Genomic DNA, 22,758 nt, shown 5'->3' on the forward strand with positions numbered 1-22,758 from the left:
CGTTGCCTTCCTCCGCGGGAATCCGGGGCTGGGGAGGGTCGCGGTGCGTGTCCCGAAGCGGTCGCTGGCCTGCAGCCCTCGGGACGCCTGGGGAAGGGAGCGGCTGGCCGGAGGAGTGTTGGGGAGGCTTACCGGGAGACGTTTTTGCTATCTTATTTCACTTTGTATGTATGTACTTATTTATCAGAAGAAGAATAAAGATGTTAAACAGTTTCAGTTGATGTCCTGCCAGGCGCTGAGAGCTTTTCTCTGGCTTGAAGCTCCATTTCGGCGACTGCATCTCCGTGTTGCAGCGATGTCGCGCGTGCACTTGCACGGTGTGCGCTGACATTTCTCAAAGAGGAAATGTTCTTCCCCTGCACTGTGAAAAGCGGTGGAAGATGGGTACGATGTGCTAAACGTGCCAGCTTTTAAACAGTTGGAGAATTAATATTTACACGTTTAAAATGGCTTGCATATTCACTCTCACATTCCACTTGTGTGGGTACAAGTATATTTACAGTTAAGGAAACTTGGCTAAAGGGGTTAGAATGTTTTAGATGCAACATTTTAAGAGTATTGCTTGAAAATTGTCATTAATCAGAGCGTGAGAAATCAGATGGCATCCAAGCAATCTAATTAAAACTTCATGCTTTCGTTTCAGTCAACAATGTGGGAATTTCCTATGTTTATCCTGAATATTTTCTTGATGTTCCAGACCTGGATAAAGTAAGTGCTTTTGTGGTACCTTCTAGTGTTCTCATTTTTACCACTAAATGCTTAATGGATATGGTGAAAGTATTTAGGTTTGGTTGAGGTACTCACATAACAAGGTTTTCTGGTTAGAATTAAGGGTTCAAAAAGCTAAGAGGTTTACATAAGCAACATAACACAATTCAGATGATGGCAGCCTCAGTTTTTTGTGTTGTTTTTTACTTACGCTCTTCCCTGCTTCTTCATTTTGTATTTCTATTTCAGACAGATGCTCTGGGGTCAAGATCTGAATTCCACTCCTGTCCGTGGTCTCAGCTGGCGGCTGTTCTTGAGCTGCTTTAGCTTGTGGGGAGGTTCCTAAGTGACTGAAGGGAAGGGAAGCAAGCAACTTCATGAATGGAAGCTGCATATTCCATAACACTATTATGAAACTTAAATATGACAGTTTTAGACATTTTGTAATGTAGGGACAATCTTGGTTGCATTGAGTACTTTGAAAACTCTGACTATGAACACTTTCACTGGTGCATGATTTTGTTTCCTAAACCCCTGTAGCTAACTGTATTTATTCACTGCAGATTTGTTTTTTCTGCTTAAGTATTGATAAATATGTCTGGTTTTTGGTTCACCTTCAATTAAGCTTCATAATATTTAGCAAAAAACCCCATTTTTTTTTTACCTGATGAATAAACTTTAAGTCACTAAAAACACTGTTATGAAATGGTTAAGAGCAAAGTACAGACATTAATTTATGAACATGTCTAAAATATCAGAATTTATTTATATTCATAAATATTGCAAATAGTGTTAGGAAATATGGTGTCAATGTGATACATATGTGTTGTTCTTTATTGGTATGAGTCCCTAATCAGGGATAAAACATGACCAAGAGCAGTTCACAGACTTTGCTTTGAAAGCCTGTCACTGCTGCTGATACTTAAGCAGGAAGGCAAGGAGTAAAGGTGGATGTATAAGTGTAAGGTTTAATTTACCCTGGCACTTATAACCCAGAGGGTATGTAAATATTGATCAAATAACTTGAAACAACAAAACCCAAAACTTTGTTTTCTTGCAGATGATCGACAAAATGATCAACATTAACATCATGTCTGTTTGTAAGGTAAGTGCCCTGTTACCAATACTTGCTCTTGATGTCTTAATACAAAACCAGTAACAATTAAAATTCAGTTGTCTGAAGCAGTTACTTTCACCTGTTGGACCACAGGTTCATTCTTCATCTTGGAGTAACCCAGAAATTATGATTGTTGTATCAGACTGTCCTGATTGTTGTGTGAAATATAATTTGTTGCAAAGATACCTATTACCTATTTAGAAGAGCAAGGTATGTACACAAAACAACACTTAATGCTTCTTCATGCTTATCATTCTAGTCCTTCTTGTAAATCGTTCATTCTTTGCCCCCTGTATCTGTGTTTCTTGGGGTAGGCAACCCTTATCTCTGCATACCTAAGGTTTTTTGTACACTGTCATCAGAAGGCACTTAAATATTTTCTGCGAAATAGATGAGCAAGAAGGAAAACTAAGTTCACAGAAGTGGGCATTAACTTCTGAAGTAAGGTTACCTTCCCTTTTTGATATTTAAACTGAAGTTTTCATTGGGAAGAAATCAGCCTGACTTCAGGCTAAAACATACGGCTGTTCCCTTGTTTATTAACATGAGGCCCATTCAAAAATCAGATTTTCATCCTAGTATTTCAAAGCTTAAAAGGGGCAGAGGCAATAGTAGCTGCTTACATGACACCGGGAGTCAATTAGTGTATTACCAGCAACTGCTGAAGAAACTCCTTGTGATTATGCACTGCTAAACCTTAACTTTCTCTTCTTATGCATAACAAAACTTGCACCTCCATTAGCTGAGGGTTAACCTTTTGCTGCAAAGCCGAAATATTGGGTGTTTCAAAGCTGGCTTGAAAGATTTGACTTTCTTGCAGCTGTTCTGATTAGGTTAAGTACTAAATTAATCTAGTACAGTGCTCTCAGGGAGTCTAAACTGTAGGTGTTTTGTTTCCATGTGAGGAGGCACAGGGCGTCTTAAAATAATGCTTCGGTAAGATTTTCACACCTTATTAAAACATAGGCAAACAGTGAAAATGCAACCCCTGCATGACTGAATGGGATTGTTAATGTCAGCCTGCTGCTGCTGACTCTCACTGTTGTGTGTGTTTTATTTGACATCTTAGAACTACTTGTTGCAAAGTTAGAAATGCTACAACAGTGAGTCTTCAGAAACTTTTCACCTTGAAGATGACTGCTAACGTGATGAGCACTGATTTTAGTTGACTGAGGATTGTGGCCCATGGTGTCTTGTTGCACTCCTGCAAGATTTTCATCAGAGAAGTCAGTTATTAATGGGTACCTTTGAAAATTTCTGTTATGGAAGTCATTTAGCAGACTTGTTTTAATGTTAGCACAGCTACAGCAGGTGTAAATGTGAAGTAACGCTGTAATGCATAGGCCTCTTCGCTAGAGATTAGTGTAATCAGAAGAATGCCTCTGTTAAGGTGTGACATCTGTGCTGTGCCAGCAGAGGGAGTGCACTATTCAGTGATTAAAGAATTTGGGGTGTCAGTCTTCCTGGAAGCATTTTGTTAGAAGAGTTACAGATGAACTACTTTAATACGTATTTCTGAAGATGGTAGGCTAGAATAATAGTTGAGGTCTGCTTTAACTCGGTATACACCTAAAATTCCAGAGATGCAGCCAGATTATATTGGTTTCCAGAATAACTAGTGCTGTTTTGTGGCTTGAGTTTTTGTGTTTATGATCAGTGGTGGTCAATAATTTAACAAAATTGTCATACAGTTTCTTGTAAAATTTGCATTGTGTCAGCCTCTTCACATTCTAACGTGGTTGTCTTCACACATATAAAAACTTACTGAATATCTACTTGCTGTGTGTTAATAGTGTTTTTCCTTCTGTTTAAAAACTTTTTTTCTTGACCGTGAACAGCTCGTGCTACTGGGTATAATCAGAGTTTGAGCATAAGCTTCCAGGCTTGGAAATGTTTCCTCCTGCATGAGCCTGTTGTGTAATTAAACAGTAGGCACGCCAGATGCTTACTGTTTTGGGGAGAGGAGTACATTGGAGATATGTACCATCTGTAAGTCATTTTTTCAGGAGAACCCATAGAACTAGAGAATCATGGTAGGAAAAAATAATTTTGGGAGAAGTCTGTATGTCCTTTCACTTAGATTTTTGGGACGTAATCCTGTGAATATTTAGTTCAGTGGTTTAGGTTGATACCATCTCTTATCCAGGGGTGTAAGTGTGTTTAAAAAAAAAAAAAAAAAAATTCTCCCTTCTTGCCTGATTAAAAACGTGAAGTTTGGGATGGAAGAGAGCACCGAGTTCTCTAGGTGATGAAGGTCTGTTGAAAAGGTGAAGGTACAGGAGAGACAAAGCAGGTTTTGCAAGTGTGTTTAAAAAAAAAAAAAAATTCTCCCTTCTTGCCTGATTAAAAACGTGAAGTTTGGGATGGAAGAGAGCACCGAGTTCTTAAGGAGATGAAGGTCTGTTGAAAAGGTGAAGGTACAGGAGAGACAAAGCAGGTTTTGCTGGTACCCATTCAGGCTCTGCTCACAGTATCTCCAGATCCTTGTCAGGTGTCGCATAACCTGTCTACTGTTACATTCTGGAGCATTGCCATCCACTTCCTTGCCTTTGGGAGAAAACTTCCTCAGTGCTTAAAAGGTAATGATATCTCCTGTCTTCTTGGTAATCTGCACCACGTGCCATCAGCAACACCTCTGTTGGACACCATAACTCTTCTGGCATGCATGTCAAATAACTCCAGTTCTGGCTGAAACACTCCTTAGAATTGAAGTGGGAAAGTCAAGATATTCAGCCCGGTCTGACTGCAGAAATGTTAAGGTCGGTTTTGTTGCCACAAGCGTAGGCATTTTTGAAGGGTTAATGCTCATCCCTTACCTTTTGACCCATCTTTTTCTTTGTTAGGCAGCTCATTGGATTTCCTAGGGACTATGCAGCATGTAGGAAGGGGTATGCTAAGAGATAAGACCCCATCTTCACCTTGCAGGATAAGTTATGAGCCTAGTTGGTCCTGCTGTTTAATACTTTTCCCAATCATAAAGGATCTAATACTATGAAATTTTCCCTGATGTTTGAGAACTTGTTTCTCATCAGAGCTTTTAAACATGTTTCTTTCCCAAATCCTATTCCATGCTGTCTGACCCCATCGTGTCCTTAGAGCAGTGTTGGGTTAGATCACCCATGAACCCCACAGTGGTGCAATTTTGGGGCTCAATCAGGCTGGTATGAAGTGTTGTGATTACTGTGATCTGCCTTCAAAGTGCCCTGTACACCACTGAAAACAAGCTACGTAAAACTATGTAAAACATGTTGGAAATCTCACATATGTAAAATACTGGTTAAACCCAACCAAACACCACCTTGTCCATGCCCCCCCCCCCCCCCCCCCCACAGGGGGTTTTTTTTTTTTTTTTTGAAAATAAAAATAATACATCTCTTGACTTCCATTTTGCAAGCTAAAATTGAGACCCTGTTTCTTGATTAAGAGCAGACTGAGGATGGATCAAATGAAGAAGGTTCCAAAGGCATACAGCTTAGGTTCTTTAAGCTCTTTGGAAAATGTCACATTTTTATGGTGATGTGCCGTGCAGGAGTTACTCCGTTCTTCATATAATATACAAAAGAAGAAGTGCCTTAGGTCTTGATGATGCCATAAATAGAATGAAGAATTTTTGTTTGTGGTATTTTTTCAAGAAAGCTTGAGACTTAATGCAGCCTTATACAAGGATTGAGTTGATAGATACGTGAGGAAGAAGATGGGGTAGTATGCGAAGTTTCATGGTTCCTGTCATGATCTCATCTCAAGCTTCTGGGGGGATTTAAAAAGCAGAACTCTTCTTTAGTGATTGTTGGTGGCAGTTCAGGTAACATGGGTTTCTATTACAATTTTTTGATGTCTCATCACATTTTGAGACACAAACTAAACATATTTCTGCCATTGAATAAAATAGCAGGTCAGAAGTCCTGGGGTTTTTCACTAACCAGCAAGTGTTGAAGAGCCAAAATTATAGTTGCTCTGTGTAGTTTTCATCTATAGTTCCTTTGCATCAACTGCATCTTCTTGTGTCAATTCACCTTTGTATGCTACAGCCTTTGATTTCACCTGGAAAAACAATTAAACTTGATTTGGCTGTTGGATTAATGTACTGAAAGCTAAGGATGCCAGGCTTGCTGTCCAGTGGAAAAAGTGGGTAGGTAATGAGCATAGAGAATAGTTTCCCATACTTCAGGGAGCCCTTCTTTCTCCTTTGGAAGCTGCAAGAGATACTTAGTATGTGAGGACAAGCAAGTATGTTATTTCAGTTTGCGGCATCGCAATATGCTAATTGCATTGGGAGTGAGGCATAAACTTGTGTTCCCTTGAAAAATGAGTAGGACTAAATAGTTGAGGGAGTGCTGGCTTAGCGGTTGATTAAACAAGGAGCTGAATTGGTTTGTGAGCTATTATGTTGTGGGGGAATGTAAATTTTAGCCTTGCAGGCCAGGCTTTGGTTGGAAATTGGCGTTAACATAGGAAGGGGGAGAGTAGATTACATGTATGTACATGCCTTGGTGTCTGTGGTAATCTTCGCCTTGATCACCTTACTTATGTTTTATACTGAGTGTCAAATACAAAGGGATAACAGGCCTACAAGATCGAGCATTTTTATCATCACCGTATTTGAGAAGCTTATAATTTGCTTAAGACTTCAAAATACATAAATACTCTGTGTTGAACTGAGAGATCTAGTGTCAGCTGCCCTCTTAATGGAAGAGGAGCAAGAGGTGAATTATACCAGGTTGTGAATCCCAGGCAGGACAAGGGAACAACTCTACCTACAAAGTCTGAAACTGTAAGTTCAGGAAACAAAACCCACAACCGATATAAAATTGAAAGGGGGAGGAGAAGCTAGTATATTTGAGAAAGAGGGGAAATAGTCTTTTGCAGACCTATGCGTAGAAAGAAGAAAAGCCTGGGGAGCAATAATCCTGAAAGACAGTAGGAAATTACCTCTCTCTCTCCCATGAGTGTTCAGATGGGCTAGTGCAGTCTAATACCGTGTCTGTAAAGGTACCTTACCAGAAATCAGATGATAGTTGCTTATGCCCTGCTAGAACCCTATGTGAATTTTTGTATTTGCTGTGTATTGGAGGGGATCACAGTAAGTGGAACGTAATTCTGAGGGAAGTGGCAATGCTGACTTGTGAGAAGAGATCACTCTGTATGTGTGTATTCCAGTCTAGTCAAGAGGTTTCTTTACATTTATATTCAAAGTCATAATCAAAGGGGGGGACGACGATTTAGCCAAGTACATAATATAAGTTTATAACAGAGAGGTACAGTTGCCAACGCTTGGAAGAGGAGCAAGCGTTCTGTGAAGGTGGTAATGAATATCATTCAGATGGTCTAGAGGGAGAAATTAGATGCTGCGGTTTCCCCACCTTGCTGACTTTGAACCTGAGAGCATGATACACAGGAAGCTGGAACAAGGGAAATGGAGCTGTGATAAATACTTTTCAGCAATAGTCAGGGAAGCACTTGGGATTTTTCTTCAAAATACAAGTAACTTGGGAAAATTTAGGAAATCCTGGAGTTCTGTGGCTTTTTGTAGATTTGGGGTTGAGACAAATACGTATTCCACATCTTGAAAAGAGAAAAGTTCAGCCTTCTTATTTGAGTAGTCTTTTTCCTACGTAAGGGGGGGCGGGAAAGATGCTTATTTTGAGAGCTTTCCCTTGTAAACTGGACTCCAAAAGTTTGTGGCTCTAAATAGGGAAAACTTTCTCTCCTAAAAATGTTGCTCAAAGGAAAGTCACTGGCAATGAACAGGGCTTACAGCATGTTAAGTTTGTAGTTCCCTTTGTATGTCCCGTGCCCCTTTCTGGTTCCTGACCTTGCCACATGCGTTATTGCATGATTTCCTGCTGAACTGACATCAGGTTTACTTGCCAGTTTTTACAAATATAAATCATTCTTGTTCTGCTTGGGGTATGAGCTGCATTAAGAAGTTATTGTTTCAAAAGAGATACATTATAAAAACTTAACGGTAGATGCTGAGAACAGGTTTCGTGATCAATTTAACTACCAGTGTATGAGTAAAATTCCTTAGTTCTTTCAGTGCAAGGTCTGCAGATGAGAGTTGCACAGGCACGATGTCAGTTAACTATTTGTTAAACAGCTATTTGTGAACTTGTGTGAATCCTCTACCCAGGCACTACGAATTATCTTATGGTAGCAATGGTATTTTTTACATGCGTGGGTGCACCACAGGAAATTGCCGCTCTTTAAAAAGTTATGTTGCTTTGAGTTGTTATAATTTCACTCCAGATTCGTGAATGAGATCTGAAGGAAGCTTCTCAGCTGCATAACAAAGTAGAAATGTTGTCCAAGTTCTCTAGCTTCATCCGTTGTTGTACTTGCATAGGCTTAACTAGAGATCATTATACCTTTTGGAAGTGGAAAGAGTGACTTGCAGTCATAACACCTTACCGTGGAATGATTTCTCTCTGAATATACAACTGTGGTATTAGGTTTCTGGCTTTGGATAACAATTACGTGGCCCATAATTTATGAAGGATGACTTTGAATATTTACCTCAGCTTTTCCTACTGTATTTTAGCAGTCTGAGTGAATATCATTTGAAAGGTATTCAGAACTTTACAAATTATTAATCTTTCCCTAAGCTCTACTCCTGAGCTATTGCTTGGATCGGGGTGAGAAAAGACTGCATTTCGGTGATCACTAAGAATGGGAGATTTTTTTTTCTGAATTAAAAACACTGGAAATACATGGCTATAACTTCTAACTATTTGTTAGTCCTCTAATAGGAGCTTTTAAGTGTAGCACCTGTTTTAGAACATAAATCTAGCCATATGGCTGGGGAGGGTTTAAAGTGCATTTCTGTACCTGCAAGTAGGAATCTCTGCTTCTTTAGACTGAAAGTGGTGTTCCTTTTTCCAAAATTAGAAGGTAGAAGACAGGTCTGGTGAGGAAGAGTGGACAATACAACCAGTGCTTCCCAGGCATGTAATAAATGCAGTTGCAGATAAACGGACGTCAAGAAATGATAGCTGCCTGTAAAAGATCAATTAAATGGTCTGTAATGAATCTCTACCTTAAGTTAGCCATTTGCTGTCAGCATCCTGGAACTTAGGAGCTGGAGGGTTAGGTGTGAAAGAAGTTGACTTAAAAATAATGCAGCCCTCCAAACCAAAGGAACTATACCTCAAACTCTATGGTACCATTATGTGTGTCTGTGAAATCATTGAAAAACAAACAAGCAAAGAAACCTCAACAACTACTGCTTCATGGTTGTGTGCTAAACATAACTTTTTGCCAGACTATAGAAAATATAAAAGATTAACAACTTCTGATGTCGAGGAGACTGTCCTGAGCAAATTTCTCAGACGCGCACACATGCACGCAAGTTCTCACTCTGCTCCCGTGCAAACTTTCAGAAATCAAAAACAGTTTTCTTTGGATGAGCTGGCAGTTTTCACATAGCCTAGTGTCTAGCTACTCTGTCTGAAATTACCTGAGCCTTCAGAGTCTTGGGAACATTCACGTTTTCGACTGCTGCACTGGCATTTCTGTGGAAAGTAGTACTCGCTCAGAAAAACAGTTATGTGAAGGAAGCCTCAGTGAGTTCAGTAACCACTAACTGAAGGCACTCCTCTTAGGGTGGTTCCCAGCCTCTCCTTTAGGTTGCCTGCCACTTTCTTCTTCCTTTATTAGATTGCCTTCAGAGAAAGAAACACTGTCATAGAGTTCTCTGGCATCCTACATGCTAATTCCTACAGACGCAGACTTGCAATGCTTTGGCATTTATGAAATACACCTCATTACACAACTGGCTATTTCTAAATAAGACCTAGCTAAAACTTGGATTCTTTATCTGGGAAACGTTTATTCAATTCTAGATGTTTGTTGTTGAGCTGCCTGTTTCATAATGGCATGTCTGAGATTACAGCTATTGAAGGCAAGAGTGTTAATCAGTTTGGCTATTTTGGATAAAGATCGTGCAAGTTCGTATGGACACTGTTATTAGTGGCAAAACTACGTTTCTGCTATAGATTGTTTTATTTGAATTAATGCTGGCAATATTTTACATGTGTGTACAATGTATAAATTTGCCAGACCCGAATACGGCTGCAGAACGCCCTGCCAGCATTTTTCCAATAGCGCTCTTGCACTGCTGAACAGTGTGAGTGTGGACTTGGCTGGGTGAGGTGAGACTGACTCAGAGAGCTGCCTTCTGTTATTTCATTCTTTAAAAAAAAATCCAGTCTTTTTTTCTGTACATAAAGATACTGAATATACATATCTCTCTTCACACAGCACGATGTAAAAATACAGATAGGAAAAACAGTTTTGCCCTATTTCACAGGTTTTTGAAATTCCCTCAAAATACTAATTTTAATGGAAACAAATGGAAGTGATGCTGAGTATGAAATCCAGTTTTGCCATCAGTGTTTTTCTGTGGGGGGAAAAAAAAATAAATTTATTGCCTGTCCAGCTGAACTTTAGAAACAGACTATTTAACATAGCTGGTGGTGAGAGACTTCTTGATTTCTACCTGAATTGTGTACCTATTGTTATATCTCAGCTCTCAATGGCTTCATAGTTTTTTAATTTATATTAAGCCAAACAGTTATTGTAGCATGTTTTTCTGTGCTTTCGTTTGGACATCAATAGTAACCCGCAGGTTTGTGATACACTAAGTTAGAGCTGCTTGGTGGGTTACAGTTTTGATTCAGACCATGAATGCATTTTTGTGGATTTATGACAAAGTTTCAAACGTGGGTTCCCCTCTGCACTACAATGGGAGATCCTGTACTGGGTTTTCAGACCATTATGGGTTGCCTAAAGGAAGGCAATTGCAGTCTACGTCCATGTGTCAATCTATGGAGATGATATGCAGCGTTATGCTGCCCTTAGAGGCAAGAAACAGTACACTGCATTTTGCCAAGGGACCTGTGGGAGAGATCATAAAGCTTGCACCAGATAAAAGATCTGCCAGTCTTGAACTAGTCTTAAAATCGGCCCAAATCATTCTTTATCCTTTAACATTAAAAGAAATAGTCATTTCCACATCTCTTTTGAAGCATTAGTGTGTGAAAAAGCTCATGTATACTTAGACTTAATGTTAGAAGGTTTTTTGAAGTTGCATCAGATCTGTTTAGCTTGGTGATGTTTACCAACTCTGAATACTTAGTTTGACTTCTGGGGCAGTACTGAGGGTTAAATATGTCAACAGCCAACTTCATGAAAGAAGGTCTGTTCGACTCCTGTCTGTACAGTCCCTATTGAAGTGTCATGCAGCATGGCTGATGGCAGAATCTACTCCAAGTGATAAATTCCAATAAATACAAAACACAGCCCTTCTCTACCATTTTCTTTGAGTGTTAACTGCAATCAGCTGAAACTTTGTTTTCTTTTGTGATTTTTCTCCTTTATTCCTGAAACGATGTGTTTTATAATTTAAAAATAAAAACAAACAAAAACCCCGAAACCCAGATTCAGTCGTATGTAAGGGCTAATGCAGTGGTGATAGTAATATCAATAGCTTGCTACAATAAGATTTGTTTCTTTGTAATAAAAGTGCTTACAGGTGTTTTGTGCTCCTGTATATGCTGATTTCTCTCTTTGTGTGTGTGTTTTCCCTCCCATACTACTCAAATGTTTCATGTTTTAAGCTATCAAGGTAATTTGGTATCAGTGGGAGTACCATAACGTTTTGGTGCCATTAGTATTTTATTACCCCCTCCTCACTGTGTTCTCAAGAACTTTGTTGGAACACCTTTTAAAGATGTGAAAAGTGGTAACAATTTATATTTCTTGTCTGATCTGTCTTTGGTGTCAGTGGCGTGACATTTATTAACAAGGTTGGTTGGGGGCAGGGTAGTATTTGGCACAAGCTGAACTTTGACGACATTATTTCTTAAAGGCAGAAGTTTTGGATTTAAATCGTATTTAGGATTTCACACTAATTAAAAATTTGTCTAAGTTTGGATCAATGCTTGATTTGTTTCCCTTGTCAGAGCTGCTCTGTCTGCAACTGGGAAGCTTGTTTTAGGATTACTGCTCTGGAGAATCCTTCAACCAGGTTGTAAATAGATTGCTTAGAGTCATAACGAAGGCAGGAGCTTCCAGAGCAGTGGGGAGGTTTGCCAGGCTGCTTTGCTTGTGGGGGTGTAGGTTCTTCAGTGTGAAAACATCTGTGTAATCAGCAAAAAATGTTTGGGGGTCTTAAATGTTTTCTGTAGGTAGGAAACTTACCTTCACTAGTTCTGTCCAGTGCTTTTGCTGCTCCACAATTTATTTTTAACTTAAAATCAGCAGTTCAGTAAACCTAGCTAAAATGCCTTGGATATTGTCTTGAGTCTTGGCATAGGTGGTAAATTTAGTCAGTCTTGAGGAAGACAGATGCTTTTTGTGAGGAGAGAAAGATCATACATGTACCGTAGTACTCTTGTGTCTTAATGTTCTTTAGAGGCCACAGATGCTGCAGAGCGGTGAAGACGTTTGTTTGTTTACTCTTATTGTACTTATGCTACTAGCTGGATGGGTTCACCAGATTCAGTGCACACTACTTGACAGAGCCAAGTTATCCAGGTAGAATAAAAATAAACTGCCTACGCAAAGTATGGTCTCTGCTTCCCCGAGCCTTGGTTGGGGTAGAGGGGGTGGCAGCTGCCTGTGGGAGGAAGGGAGGCTTCCCTCGGTCTCTGGCTGTCTGGTGTCTGCATTCTCAGCCATCACGAATGTTTTCTTTTTGCAGATGACACGATTGGTGCTGCCCGGCATGCTGGAAAGGTGAGTCACACTAACACTATCCAGACAAAGTCATCATTCTTTATAGGGGAGAATCCTTTCTTGAAAAATTCATTACTGTGACTGTTCAGCCTAGTCTCCATGTTTTAATGGCAGAGTAATGCTGGGTGAGTCACACTGATGGTGCATGAATCATCAGACGGTGGAAGCCTTTTCCACTCGATTCCCTTTTTATTTTTCCTCTCCCTTCTCCACTGTTGTGGTGATTCCTTTTAGAACAGAATTAAAAAGCCCGTCTGACTCATCAGCACTAACTCAACAACCTGCTATTCTGAGGGGGTGGTTACAGTTCCTGGGAATAACCTTCTTAAGGCTATTTCTCTAAGTCATTGTAAGTAAAATGGATGCAAAGAATATGTTCTCATTATACAGTAGGAGTTATATTGAGAAAAGTCTGTGATCATTTGGAAAAGTAGAATTGGAGACCAGCTCTTTAACATAAGAGTTAATGTACACCACTGTTGCTGCGGAAGACGTGTACTGACTCCCAGGTGAAACGAAAAGGTGCATGGTTTCCGTGTAGTTCCTCCAGGCTGTCACTGTTGCCGCAGAAGACGTGTACTGACTTCCTAGCGAGCTCCCAGGTGAAACGAAAAGGTGCATGGTTTCCGTGTAGTTCCTCCAGGCTGTTTTCTAGCTGATGTTGACTGTCCCAGGCTGTTTGCCGTCTCTGTTGTGGTACTAACCCTGGCTTGCTGGGGGTTGCCCTAGGTCAGGTCTGAGCCACGCTTGCAATGCTGAGGAAAGCTGTGTAGAACCATCCATGACAGTCACCATGGTATTGCCTCCAAACGAATACTGTAGGAGGAGCATGTATATGGGACAAGCCTCCAGATCCGACAAAGGTTAAGAAAAAAATTGTATTTCCTGTATCATCCCGCTATCTGGGAGCCTTCATTGCAGATCAGGATTCAATTATTCAAGTGCTGCGCAGATGCAGAGCAAATGTTTCACATCTAAAACAAAGTTTCTTCGTGGGTATAAACTGTCAGAGCTAGTGGCCAGCATGGGAGTCAGCGTCTAGCACATCAGAGTGACGGTGAGCTTAGATTTTTAGTTAAACAATCAGGAGATAAGAAGGAGTTTATTTCATGTAAAGAAACTTGAATTAGAAAAGAAGACCCAAGACAGAGCTCCCGGGCAGGGGTGTAATATTTCCCAATGAAGCTGGAATAGAGGATGAGGATTATAGTAGGGTGGTGGTAGCTACTCAGGGTTTGTAAGTCAAAAGTTACTCCTTGCCTATGTACTATTATTGATAGATAAAGGTATCTGCCTTTTGTGAAACCACCGCCCTCTGAAGATGCCAACATGACCAAAGCCATTCTGCTATCTAAGGATTTAATGTTGTTTTGTTATCAATTTTTGGAACTTTGAAGGTCTAACAATTTCTTGCCTCCATTTCTTTGTCTAAAGAAATGTCGTAGTTATCCATTTGGCAGAGTTGATCTTTTCAGCTTCTTAGGACAGAATGATGTATACTTACAGAATATCCTGTGTATGGTTGGGTTTTTTTTACGTATTTAACCTGGGTAAGATGATTTGAATGAAAGGCAGCAAACCAGGATCCTGCTGACTTCTGGTTCTGACTAACCCTGAGCACACCATGTTATATTCTTCTCACTTTTCCAAGCTACATGATTACCTCAGGAATCTCAAGGATAAATGTTCAAGAAGAAGCTTGGAAAGAAGAGATTAATAGTGGTTAAAAAAAAAAAAAGTACACATCTTGAACTTTTTCCTGTGTGTGAGCAGCCACGTTGAATGACTGGTCCATTTGAATGAAGGCCTTGGTTTCTGTCCCAGGGAAAAATATTTGAAAATTTTCTGTTTGGTTTTGTGAAGTCAGTTAGGTTTGCAGTGCACAGAAGCAATGTCTGCAGCTGCGAACTCCTGCATAGTCATAGCTCACAGGCCATTAACACCACTAAGAGTCTGTAACCGCAGGAGGACATGGCTGTCCAGCAAATCCAAGAGCATGAACGAATGGTAGCTGTACTTGGCTGCTCTTTGGGCCAACCATAAATTTCTCACATGGGACCGCAGGTTAGGAAAAAGGGCTCCAGGCTCTAAGAATAAAACCAGACTAGGAATCCCATCGTTATTCCTCACTTGTTCGAGGATAGCAACAGAAATAGAGCAGACTTTACATGCTTTGCATCCAGGTCTGTAAGGAGAAAACACAACCGCATCTTGGTGTGTCTGTTACTTTATAATAAATATAGCAGCATTAGGTGAATGCCACTTCTGGTGATGGCATCTAGATTCTCTGCTGTGGCTCCTCTCCCATGCTCTGAACACTTAAAGTGACAATTTGTAATCTGCAGCTTCCTATTACAGTTAAATGAGCAGTTCCTCTGTAAATTTTCAGGCTACTGTCTAAGGTGGGAGACTCATAGAACTGAAAGTCGAGGCTTGATGTCTTTGGGAACAAAAAAACCACCAACAAAAATCAGTTGACTGTTTCTAGACAAATATCAAACTATGGTATTTATTGCCAGGGAAGTAGCAAGTGCATAATTACATTACAGAGGAAGCTTGCTCTTTCCACTTGGCGTGCAGCTGGAGCAGGCGCTGGTTGCCACAGCAACAGGGAGATGGCTAAATATAGCCTCCCCGGCACTGGACCACTTAAGGTAGAATGATGGGGAGGTGTGAGGGTGTGGGCCTGGCTCTCTTCATCTTGACCAACTTTTTTTTTTTTTAAGTGCACACTTGAGTTGGATGGAGCCAAAATTTCTTTTTGCTGCGCTGATGCTCGTGTAACTCTTCAGATCCCTCCCTAAAAACATTTCTTCTCCAATTCCTCTAAGAAGCAAAATTGTAACTGGAGTAATTGGAAGTGTTCCCCCTACATGCACGCTTCTCAGTTTCCTTTTATCTGGAGGTTTTAAGTTATGAGCTTTTAAGGCTAGGACTGTTTTCTTTATAAAGAAAAAATACAAACCACAAGACCCACAGTGGCATTGACTGCTTCAAAGAGACCAATACACGGAGCTTCTGCAAAGGGCTGCTACTAATTTGTTGTGTTTCCAAGAGAGTTTTCTTCACTGGGTCAGACCATTAATTCACTGCACCTAGATGATGGTCACTACTGCTGGAAAGTTGCAGTCTAGCCAGACGCTGCGAGACCTGTGCTTTACAGCCTGAATGCCAGCCTCTCTTCTAAAGCTTCAGTTTGTTTTATAAGCATGAGGCTCGTGTTTATCCTTACGCCTTTTTAAATCCTATTAAGCTTTTGTCCTCAATTAAGTTTTGTGGCAAGTATTCTTATAGTCTGAATATGGGAAGAGCACTTCCTTTTATCGTATCTAAATTTCAGTCTGTCATTTAAATAAATGTCATCTTTCTTTTGTATTCTGAGAGGATAAATCAAGATCTTGATCTTTGTCATTCATTAGTCTGTATATTCTTATCATGGCTGCTCTTAATAGTCTCTTAAATAGCTAAATTGAACGGATCTTTTCACCTCATAGATGTATCAGGGTTTTTCTTCTCCTCTTCCCCTTTCTTAAATCATCAGGTTCTTAATATTTCTGTCCTATATTTGGAGGGATAAAAGTGTTCCATAGACTGTAATACAGGATTTCAGTGGTGGTGGATCTGTCCCTGCCATTCCCACCATCCTGTTCTTTGGCTGGTTTTGGTGACTGCTGCACAAAAGAGAACTCCTTGTGGACTTTGTTTAGGCTTTCCAGGGAGCAGATAGTTGATTTAAAGTCCTGCAAGGTTTGTGATTAATTCACGTTATTTTCTTTAGTATCCGTTGTTGGTTTTGTTAATATTGATTTTTGATCTGCCATTCTGCAGTCTGTTCACATAGCAGTCTGAGCTCTTTAAAAAGTTCCTTATAGTATTCTCCAATCTGGTAATCTCTTAAAAACTGCATGAATACTCATTTCACTGCTAATCCCCATTTGAGCTCATGAATAAATATCATAAGCACCCACCTGTCTTGATATGAATAATCTGGCATCCACTGTTAACCTTTTGCAGTCGTGAAAATTCGTGATTAATTTGCAGTCTTATTTTCTCCATACTACATATTTTGCTCCATGTTACTACTTTATTTCACCAACCAAGCCTTGCAGATAACTCCTGAAAAATACAACGAACTTTGGCAAAAGTGTTTGAAATTCTGAATGACTGAAATGATTCTTTTCTGTCACGCTAGCCATCTCATTCCCAGAGGTGAATCAATCACAGATTTAATTCACACTTTTATCATAGCAGAAGCCATGTTGGTTTGAATCTATTGTCACGATTTTCAGAGAGTTATATCGTTTTAATTTTTAAGGGTCACTTAAGCTCAGCTGTTTGTTTTCACGATGGCTACTTAAATCATTGTGGCAGCAGCGGCATAGGGTCCATGTGGATGAACAAATATGATGAGAAACTCGTATGTGAATCCGCAGGAGTTGAGCTGCGTGATGCCTACCTGCGTGAATGTTCTCACTCTGCACTAAACACGGCATACTTAGTAGAACATTCAGGTAAACTGTCTTGAATTTACTACAGGGTAAGAAGCAGCAGAGATGCATCTTTCACTGTGTTGGACTGTCTGGTAGCACATTCTAACAGCATACTTGCCCTAATTTGCCTGAAGCTTTTAAAACTAATTCTTCTTTCTACCTAGCACTAAATAATATGTCTGGTTTTGTAGGTAAAACTAGTCACAGAAATAGACATGCTCAAAATCAGTCAGTGGGTTGGGAAATCCAGGAGTCTCACGTTCTGCCCTACCTGCACATGCTTGGCAGAGCAGGTGGTAGCTACTTTCAGACTGGTACCCTTACTTAAATATTATGGTGGAATACTTTCAGTGTTACTATAATACAGCTGTAAAACAACTCTTATTTTCTGTAGTCATCCACTAAATATCTTCCATACTATATTAAAACACTTCTGTATTTGAGCAGTAAATTCAGATACTTCCTATCTTGAAGATCCATCGTGAAGTAACATTTAGAAAATGTAAGGGATTATCAAAGTGTAAACTGTACAACAAACTTGTGTTGCCATTTCTGCCACTTTGGCCCGAGATTTAGAAGTTGCCTTTTGGACTTGTGCCAGCTTCGCTCAATTGATTTGGCATAGTTTAGCTCAGTGTGTGTATAAGTGTATGGAGCTTGATTCTCTTGCTGTATTGACCTTGGAGTTGTTCCTGATTTATACCAGCTGCTTGAATACTTATATTGTGCTTAAAGTCATATTAGTAAATTTTAATTTAGGATTTGGTTGGGGTTTTTAAACAGGTCTTAATCTCAGTTGCATCCTAAAGGCTTTCTTTAGGCTTGCAGTAATTTTCTGAAACATGAAAGAAGTTGCCTTTGTTTCATGATAATATATCTTCACTGCCTTTCAGATCAAAAGGGGTAATCCTGAATATCTCCTCAGCTGCTGGGACGTATCCAACTCCACTACTGACTCTTTACTCTGCAACCAAGGTAAGTGTTCTTTTCCACACTGAAATCAAGTGTCAAACATAAGCCAACACTACAGGAATAAATGTTTTGGTGTCCATCTAGTGGTGCTTTCATGAACTAAAAGTACTGAGTTTGTAACTTAAATTTTTTCCAATAGTGGAAGCTGGAAGGTCGAGAGAAAAATGAGTGCAAGGATTTACTGGCATGGAAATGACTATTTTATATATTTCATCATGCATTCTACTTTTACATGGAAAAGGATGCTAGTGTACCAAGCAAGCTTAGTGTGACGTTGAGAAAGGACATTGACTAAGTTTAACACACTTTCTTATTTTGACTTTGAAACTTTTTTCCCTAATCTTACTGAAGATGTATATCTTCAATATGTATGTATATATATTTATTTAAGTAGGACTCTTCTGGTGCTTGCTGGAAGCAAACATTTGTTCTCCTTTTTACTAGTTGCCTTAAGTTTAGCATTTCAGGTAAGAGAAAAGGTAGAGCTCTAAGGCCTCGCCATTACCAAATAGTCAACGTCCCTTGATCTGCTGACCATATATCCTGCTAATGTAGCCCAGTATGTCGTTAGATGTTCTTGCAGTGAGTGATTATTGGCTTATGGCAGCCACCATAAATTCCAGGTTTTTTGCCGCAGGGCTGCTACTCGAACAAAATTAAGGCATGACGTTACCCCTCTCCATATGCAGAACTTTGCACTTCACTCTGTGCCAGTCAAGAAATCTCATGATGTTTAACAATAATCAAGCTTATCAGGGTCTCTCTGGACTGAAGCTCTGTTGTGTCAGCAGCTCCATCTAACGTTGTCATCTGCAAATTTGCTGAGGGTGTGCTCTGTGTCATCATCTGGGTTGCTGATAGGAGATACTGAAGAATATGGGCCTCTGTATTGATCTATAGGGTTCTCTGCTTGTTATCAGCCAGATGTCAAGCTATTGATCATGGCCCTTTGAGCCTGGTGGTCCAGCCAATTTTCAGTCTGGCCAGCAGTTTGTCCTTTCAGCACATATCTGCTCGACTTCCAAATGAGAGTGCTGCAGAATATGGTGTCAAAATCTTTACTGAAGTGAAAATATATCTATATATATATCACACATACGTATAGTTTATATATAATTAAAAATCTGTTTCCCTCATCTACAAAGCTAGTCCACTCCATTGTAGAAAGCAATTTAGTTGGTCAAACATGATTTGCTGTTGGTACATCAGAAACAGTCAACACAGATTTATCTTCTTGTCCTTTATGTGCTTGGAAATGAATTCCAGGAGGAGGGGTCCATGATCTTTTCACAAACTGAGTTAAAACTGACGGGATCATTCTTGCCTTTTCAAGGAGGGATATGTTAGCCCTCTTCTAGTTGTCAAAGACCTCCCCCAGTTTCCATAGTTTTTCAGATACCGTAGGCAGCAGACTCATATACATGCAGACTAGTTCTTCCAGCTCTCTTGGGTGAATCTGTGGTGGCTCCATGGATTTGAATACATTGAGCTTCTCTGAGTAGTCCCTAAATTGTTGCTGCCTCTACCTATCTCTTTCGTTAAACAAAGCTGGTGCATGCAGAGGCATGTGAGCAGGCTTTGGCTGTGCAAAGGCAAGAGAAGTGTTGAATACCTTAACCTTTTTCTATCCTTTATCTCTAGGTTGTCTCCCTCATCCATCAACAGACCTCCATTTCTCTGAAATTCCTCTTGAAACTCGTGTAGCTGTAGGATCCTTTACTGCTACCCTTAATGTCCTTTTCTAGTCTCTTCCTAGCTTGGATTTTATTCCTAAGTACCCAATAATGTTTTATGTTTCTCTTTTGTTAGTTCTCCCTGTTTCTGTCTCTCATATGCTCATTTTTAGTTCATCAAGAAGCTCCCCACTTAGCCAAACACTGCTTTTACTGAAATTTCCTGTCTGCTTCCACAATAGACTGGTTTATTTTATCAGTTCATAAATTACTACTCTAGATCTACATTCATTTTAAATTTAACTGCTCTGGTTTCTCTTTGTGTCACTGGGACAGTTTTGTCTTTCTACAGCTGGTCTTATTTTTTTTCCGAAGATACTTATAGGGGCTTCTAAAATGTTCTCCGAAAAGGTCTCCAGTTAATGCCATAAAGACAGAATATGGGTACACAGTATGGAACTGAAGTATACGTGATAAAACTAAATGCAAGAGACATTTACACCGGTATTAAAGCAGTATGGCACTACAGCTTTTTCAGGTGCACCTGGTAATTACCTTAAACACTTCAAGGATTTCAGAGTCTAAGCAGAATCTTGACAGGATGAAGAAACCTTCAGTAGCGTCATTTGTGTCAGAACAGACCTATTTTTCCTCTAGACTCTCAGTAACGTCTTCATATTTCCAGAAAGGAATTGATGCACGCTATTTTATTCATACTAAAGGAGGGGATATTTAAGTTTAGAAATCATGAAAGCCTGGATTAGTTTTAGCTGATAAAATTTGCTCTTGAAATAGCTGTTTCCTGAGAGCACAGTTTTTTGTTTTAATACGAAAGGTCACTTTCATTGTGGCAGTGCCTTCAGCTTTATGGAATGAATTGAGCTTCTGATTTTAGTGATAATATGCCTTACACTGCTTTGGTTAGTCTTTTTTCAATGAGAATCTTAAATATTTCCTCCCCTCCCCCTAAGAAACTCAATTACAGCTTAAGTAATCTGCCTATTCTCGGTGCTGCTCATGTTCTACCAGAGCAAGATTAGTAAGCATGAAAGTGACTCCCCTAATGTAGCTGTAGAAAGACTGTATCTGCAATTTCTAGGTTTTTTTTCCTCATCTATATAGAGGGAATTTAAAGCATAGTATCCTTCAGGTCTAAGTCAATGGCTTTGGCTAATTATCAGGAACAGACGCAGTCCAACTCTTTAACCTTCCGGTGGAGAATTCCCTATTTTACAGTGAAACAAGACACTTTTAAAGGAATCACAGTCATATTTTTGACAGGCTTACCTATCTACCCGCATTAATACTAATAAGAAGTGAAACGTGATTGCCCACCACCACCACCACGTCTTTAGTATTTGGGTTTGTTACTGGATATCCAGGGAGAAGTAGTTTTCTTAATGCAATGTTTGTCTGTTTATTCAGGGGATGCTTAATTAGATGGCGTTCTTAAGACTGTTTTAAGTTAGAGGCTGCTGGGGGGCTTGAGGATCTGGAGGTAGAAAACACACCTTGGCTCTAAATAAATTCTTCAAGCAGAAAAACTCCAAAGTTTATTTGGATACTGGAAGTTGCTTTTTCTTCTCATGTAAAATGAACATTCTCTTTATTGCAAGCTCTTTGCAACCAGTAGAGATGACGGTCTCTTTATACTGTCTCTCCATATTTGGAGCAGTAACTGATTTCAGGACTCTGTCATGTAGAAATAGTTAGAAATTTGAATGATCAAAGCCCTTTGATTAACACAATATAGTTTTTTATTTTTAATAGATTATTGATATACTCTGTGCAGTTATCACACGTATCTGGTAACTGTGTTCAGGGACTGCACTGAACTATTTGCGTGTATATGCAAGTGACATTGTTGCAACAGCACAACTAGCTCACTTGAATCATTGCTGCTAGGCCTGATTTTCAGAGACTTTGTTGAATACTGGATTTCATTTAAAACTTATACTTGGAGGAAAGGGAGAAGGAAAGAACAGTTGGACAGAAGATAAGCTTTTTTGGTTTAATGAGCCTCCTAGCTTGTACATGCAACGTGACGATGAAGAATAAAAGGACCTATCGGCTACGCAGCAAAGTCTAGTTTTCTTTCAGATCTTGTGTATGCTCAGAAAAGTGTCTGTAGAAATAGCCCAGTAGCATGGGAGTGTTTCTTCTGCTTCTTGTATAGGCTGAGTTCAGTAGGATGACCTTAATAGGAAAAACACTGGGCACCGCAAGCTTTAAGCACTGGTTTCAGTTAGGACTTCTGTTAATCCAGTGGTGATATGGTCAGCAAAGGAAGACTGCAAAGCAGGTGCAATACTAGAGCTTTGCTGTCTGTTTTGAAACTGGTCTGAAGCAACTGCTTCTTAAATACTTGGATTAATTTATTTAGTATTTATTTTAGCTTCAAGCATGGATAAGATAGCTTAGTTCCTGCAGTTTGAAGGTACTCCATTCATCCTGCTTGGCTGTATTGTTTCACTAAAACATGAAACCATAGCAGAACCTGATATTTTGTCTCACTGGACTGCAGGAGGGAAAAGTGGAAAGGTGGTTTAGACAAACTCAGGGAGGGGGAATCTATGCTGGTTTAAACTGCTGAGTAGCCTTGGGTTATTAGGACAATATGTTCTCGTTGTGGTTGTGGAGGTGGCTGTATCAGATGTGAGGGCATCTTGAAGGCAGGTACTAGCATCCACCTTTTAAACCCTTTCACTTCTTTCTTGCAACTTTTAGTCTCGTAATTTCCAAAACTTCCAGAAGTTTGGGAGAGAATCCATGGTAGTGGACTTGAGGACTAGGAAAAAGTATCACCGTAGGGTGGCATTTCTTGAAAACGTAAAGGCAGAAGACAAAGTATTTAAACACTATGTTTTAAAAACCATGCACAAGAGAAACCTACTTAAATCACTCTTAGACTTTTTTTTTAAGCAGATGACATAAGTAGTGGACAATGTGAACATACAAAGTCTTATTTTCCTTTTTTAACTAGGCTGTATGTAACGAATCTGGTTCCTTTTCCTTCTAAATTAAAAAGGGTTTAATTTGTTTAGATTGAGCCTCACTTCTGTAA

The 22,758-nt window shown here is 39.7% G+C and overlaps 1 protein-coding gene across 1 annotated transcript in view; it reads left to right on the forward strand.

The window, feature by feature from the left end:
• Positions 1–22,758, forward strand: part of HSD17B12 (hydroxysteroid 17-beta dehydrogenase 12) — a 94,838-nt gene that overhangs the window by 60,973 nt on the left and 11,107 nt on the right. Inside the window, exons 5-8 of the mRNA XM_009277581.1 lie at positions 644–708; positions 1,769–1,813; positions 12,525–12,559; positions 17,943–18,024. Coding sequence (XP_009275856.1) covers positions 644–708; positions 1,769–1,813; positions 12,525–12,559; positions 17,943–18,024 — 227 coding nt within the window. The remainder of the gene's footprint in view (positions 1–643; positions 709–1,768; positions 1,814–12,524; positions 12,560–17,942; positions 18,025–22,758) is intronic.

Source organism: Aptenodytes forsteri, unplaced genomic scaffold (genome assembly GCF_000699145.1).
Source record: "Aptenodytes forsteri isolate BGI_AS27 unplaced genomic scaffold, ASM69914v1 Scaffold146, whole genome shotgun sequence".
In the NCBI taxonomy this organism is placed as follows: domain Eukaryota; kingdom Metazoa; phylum Chordata; class Aves; order Sphenisciformes; family Spheniscidae; genus Aptenodytes; species Aptenodytes forsteri.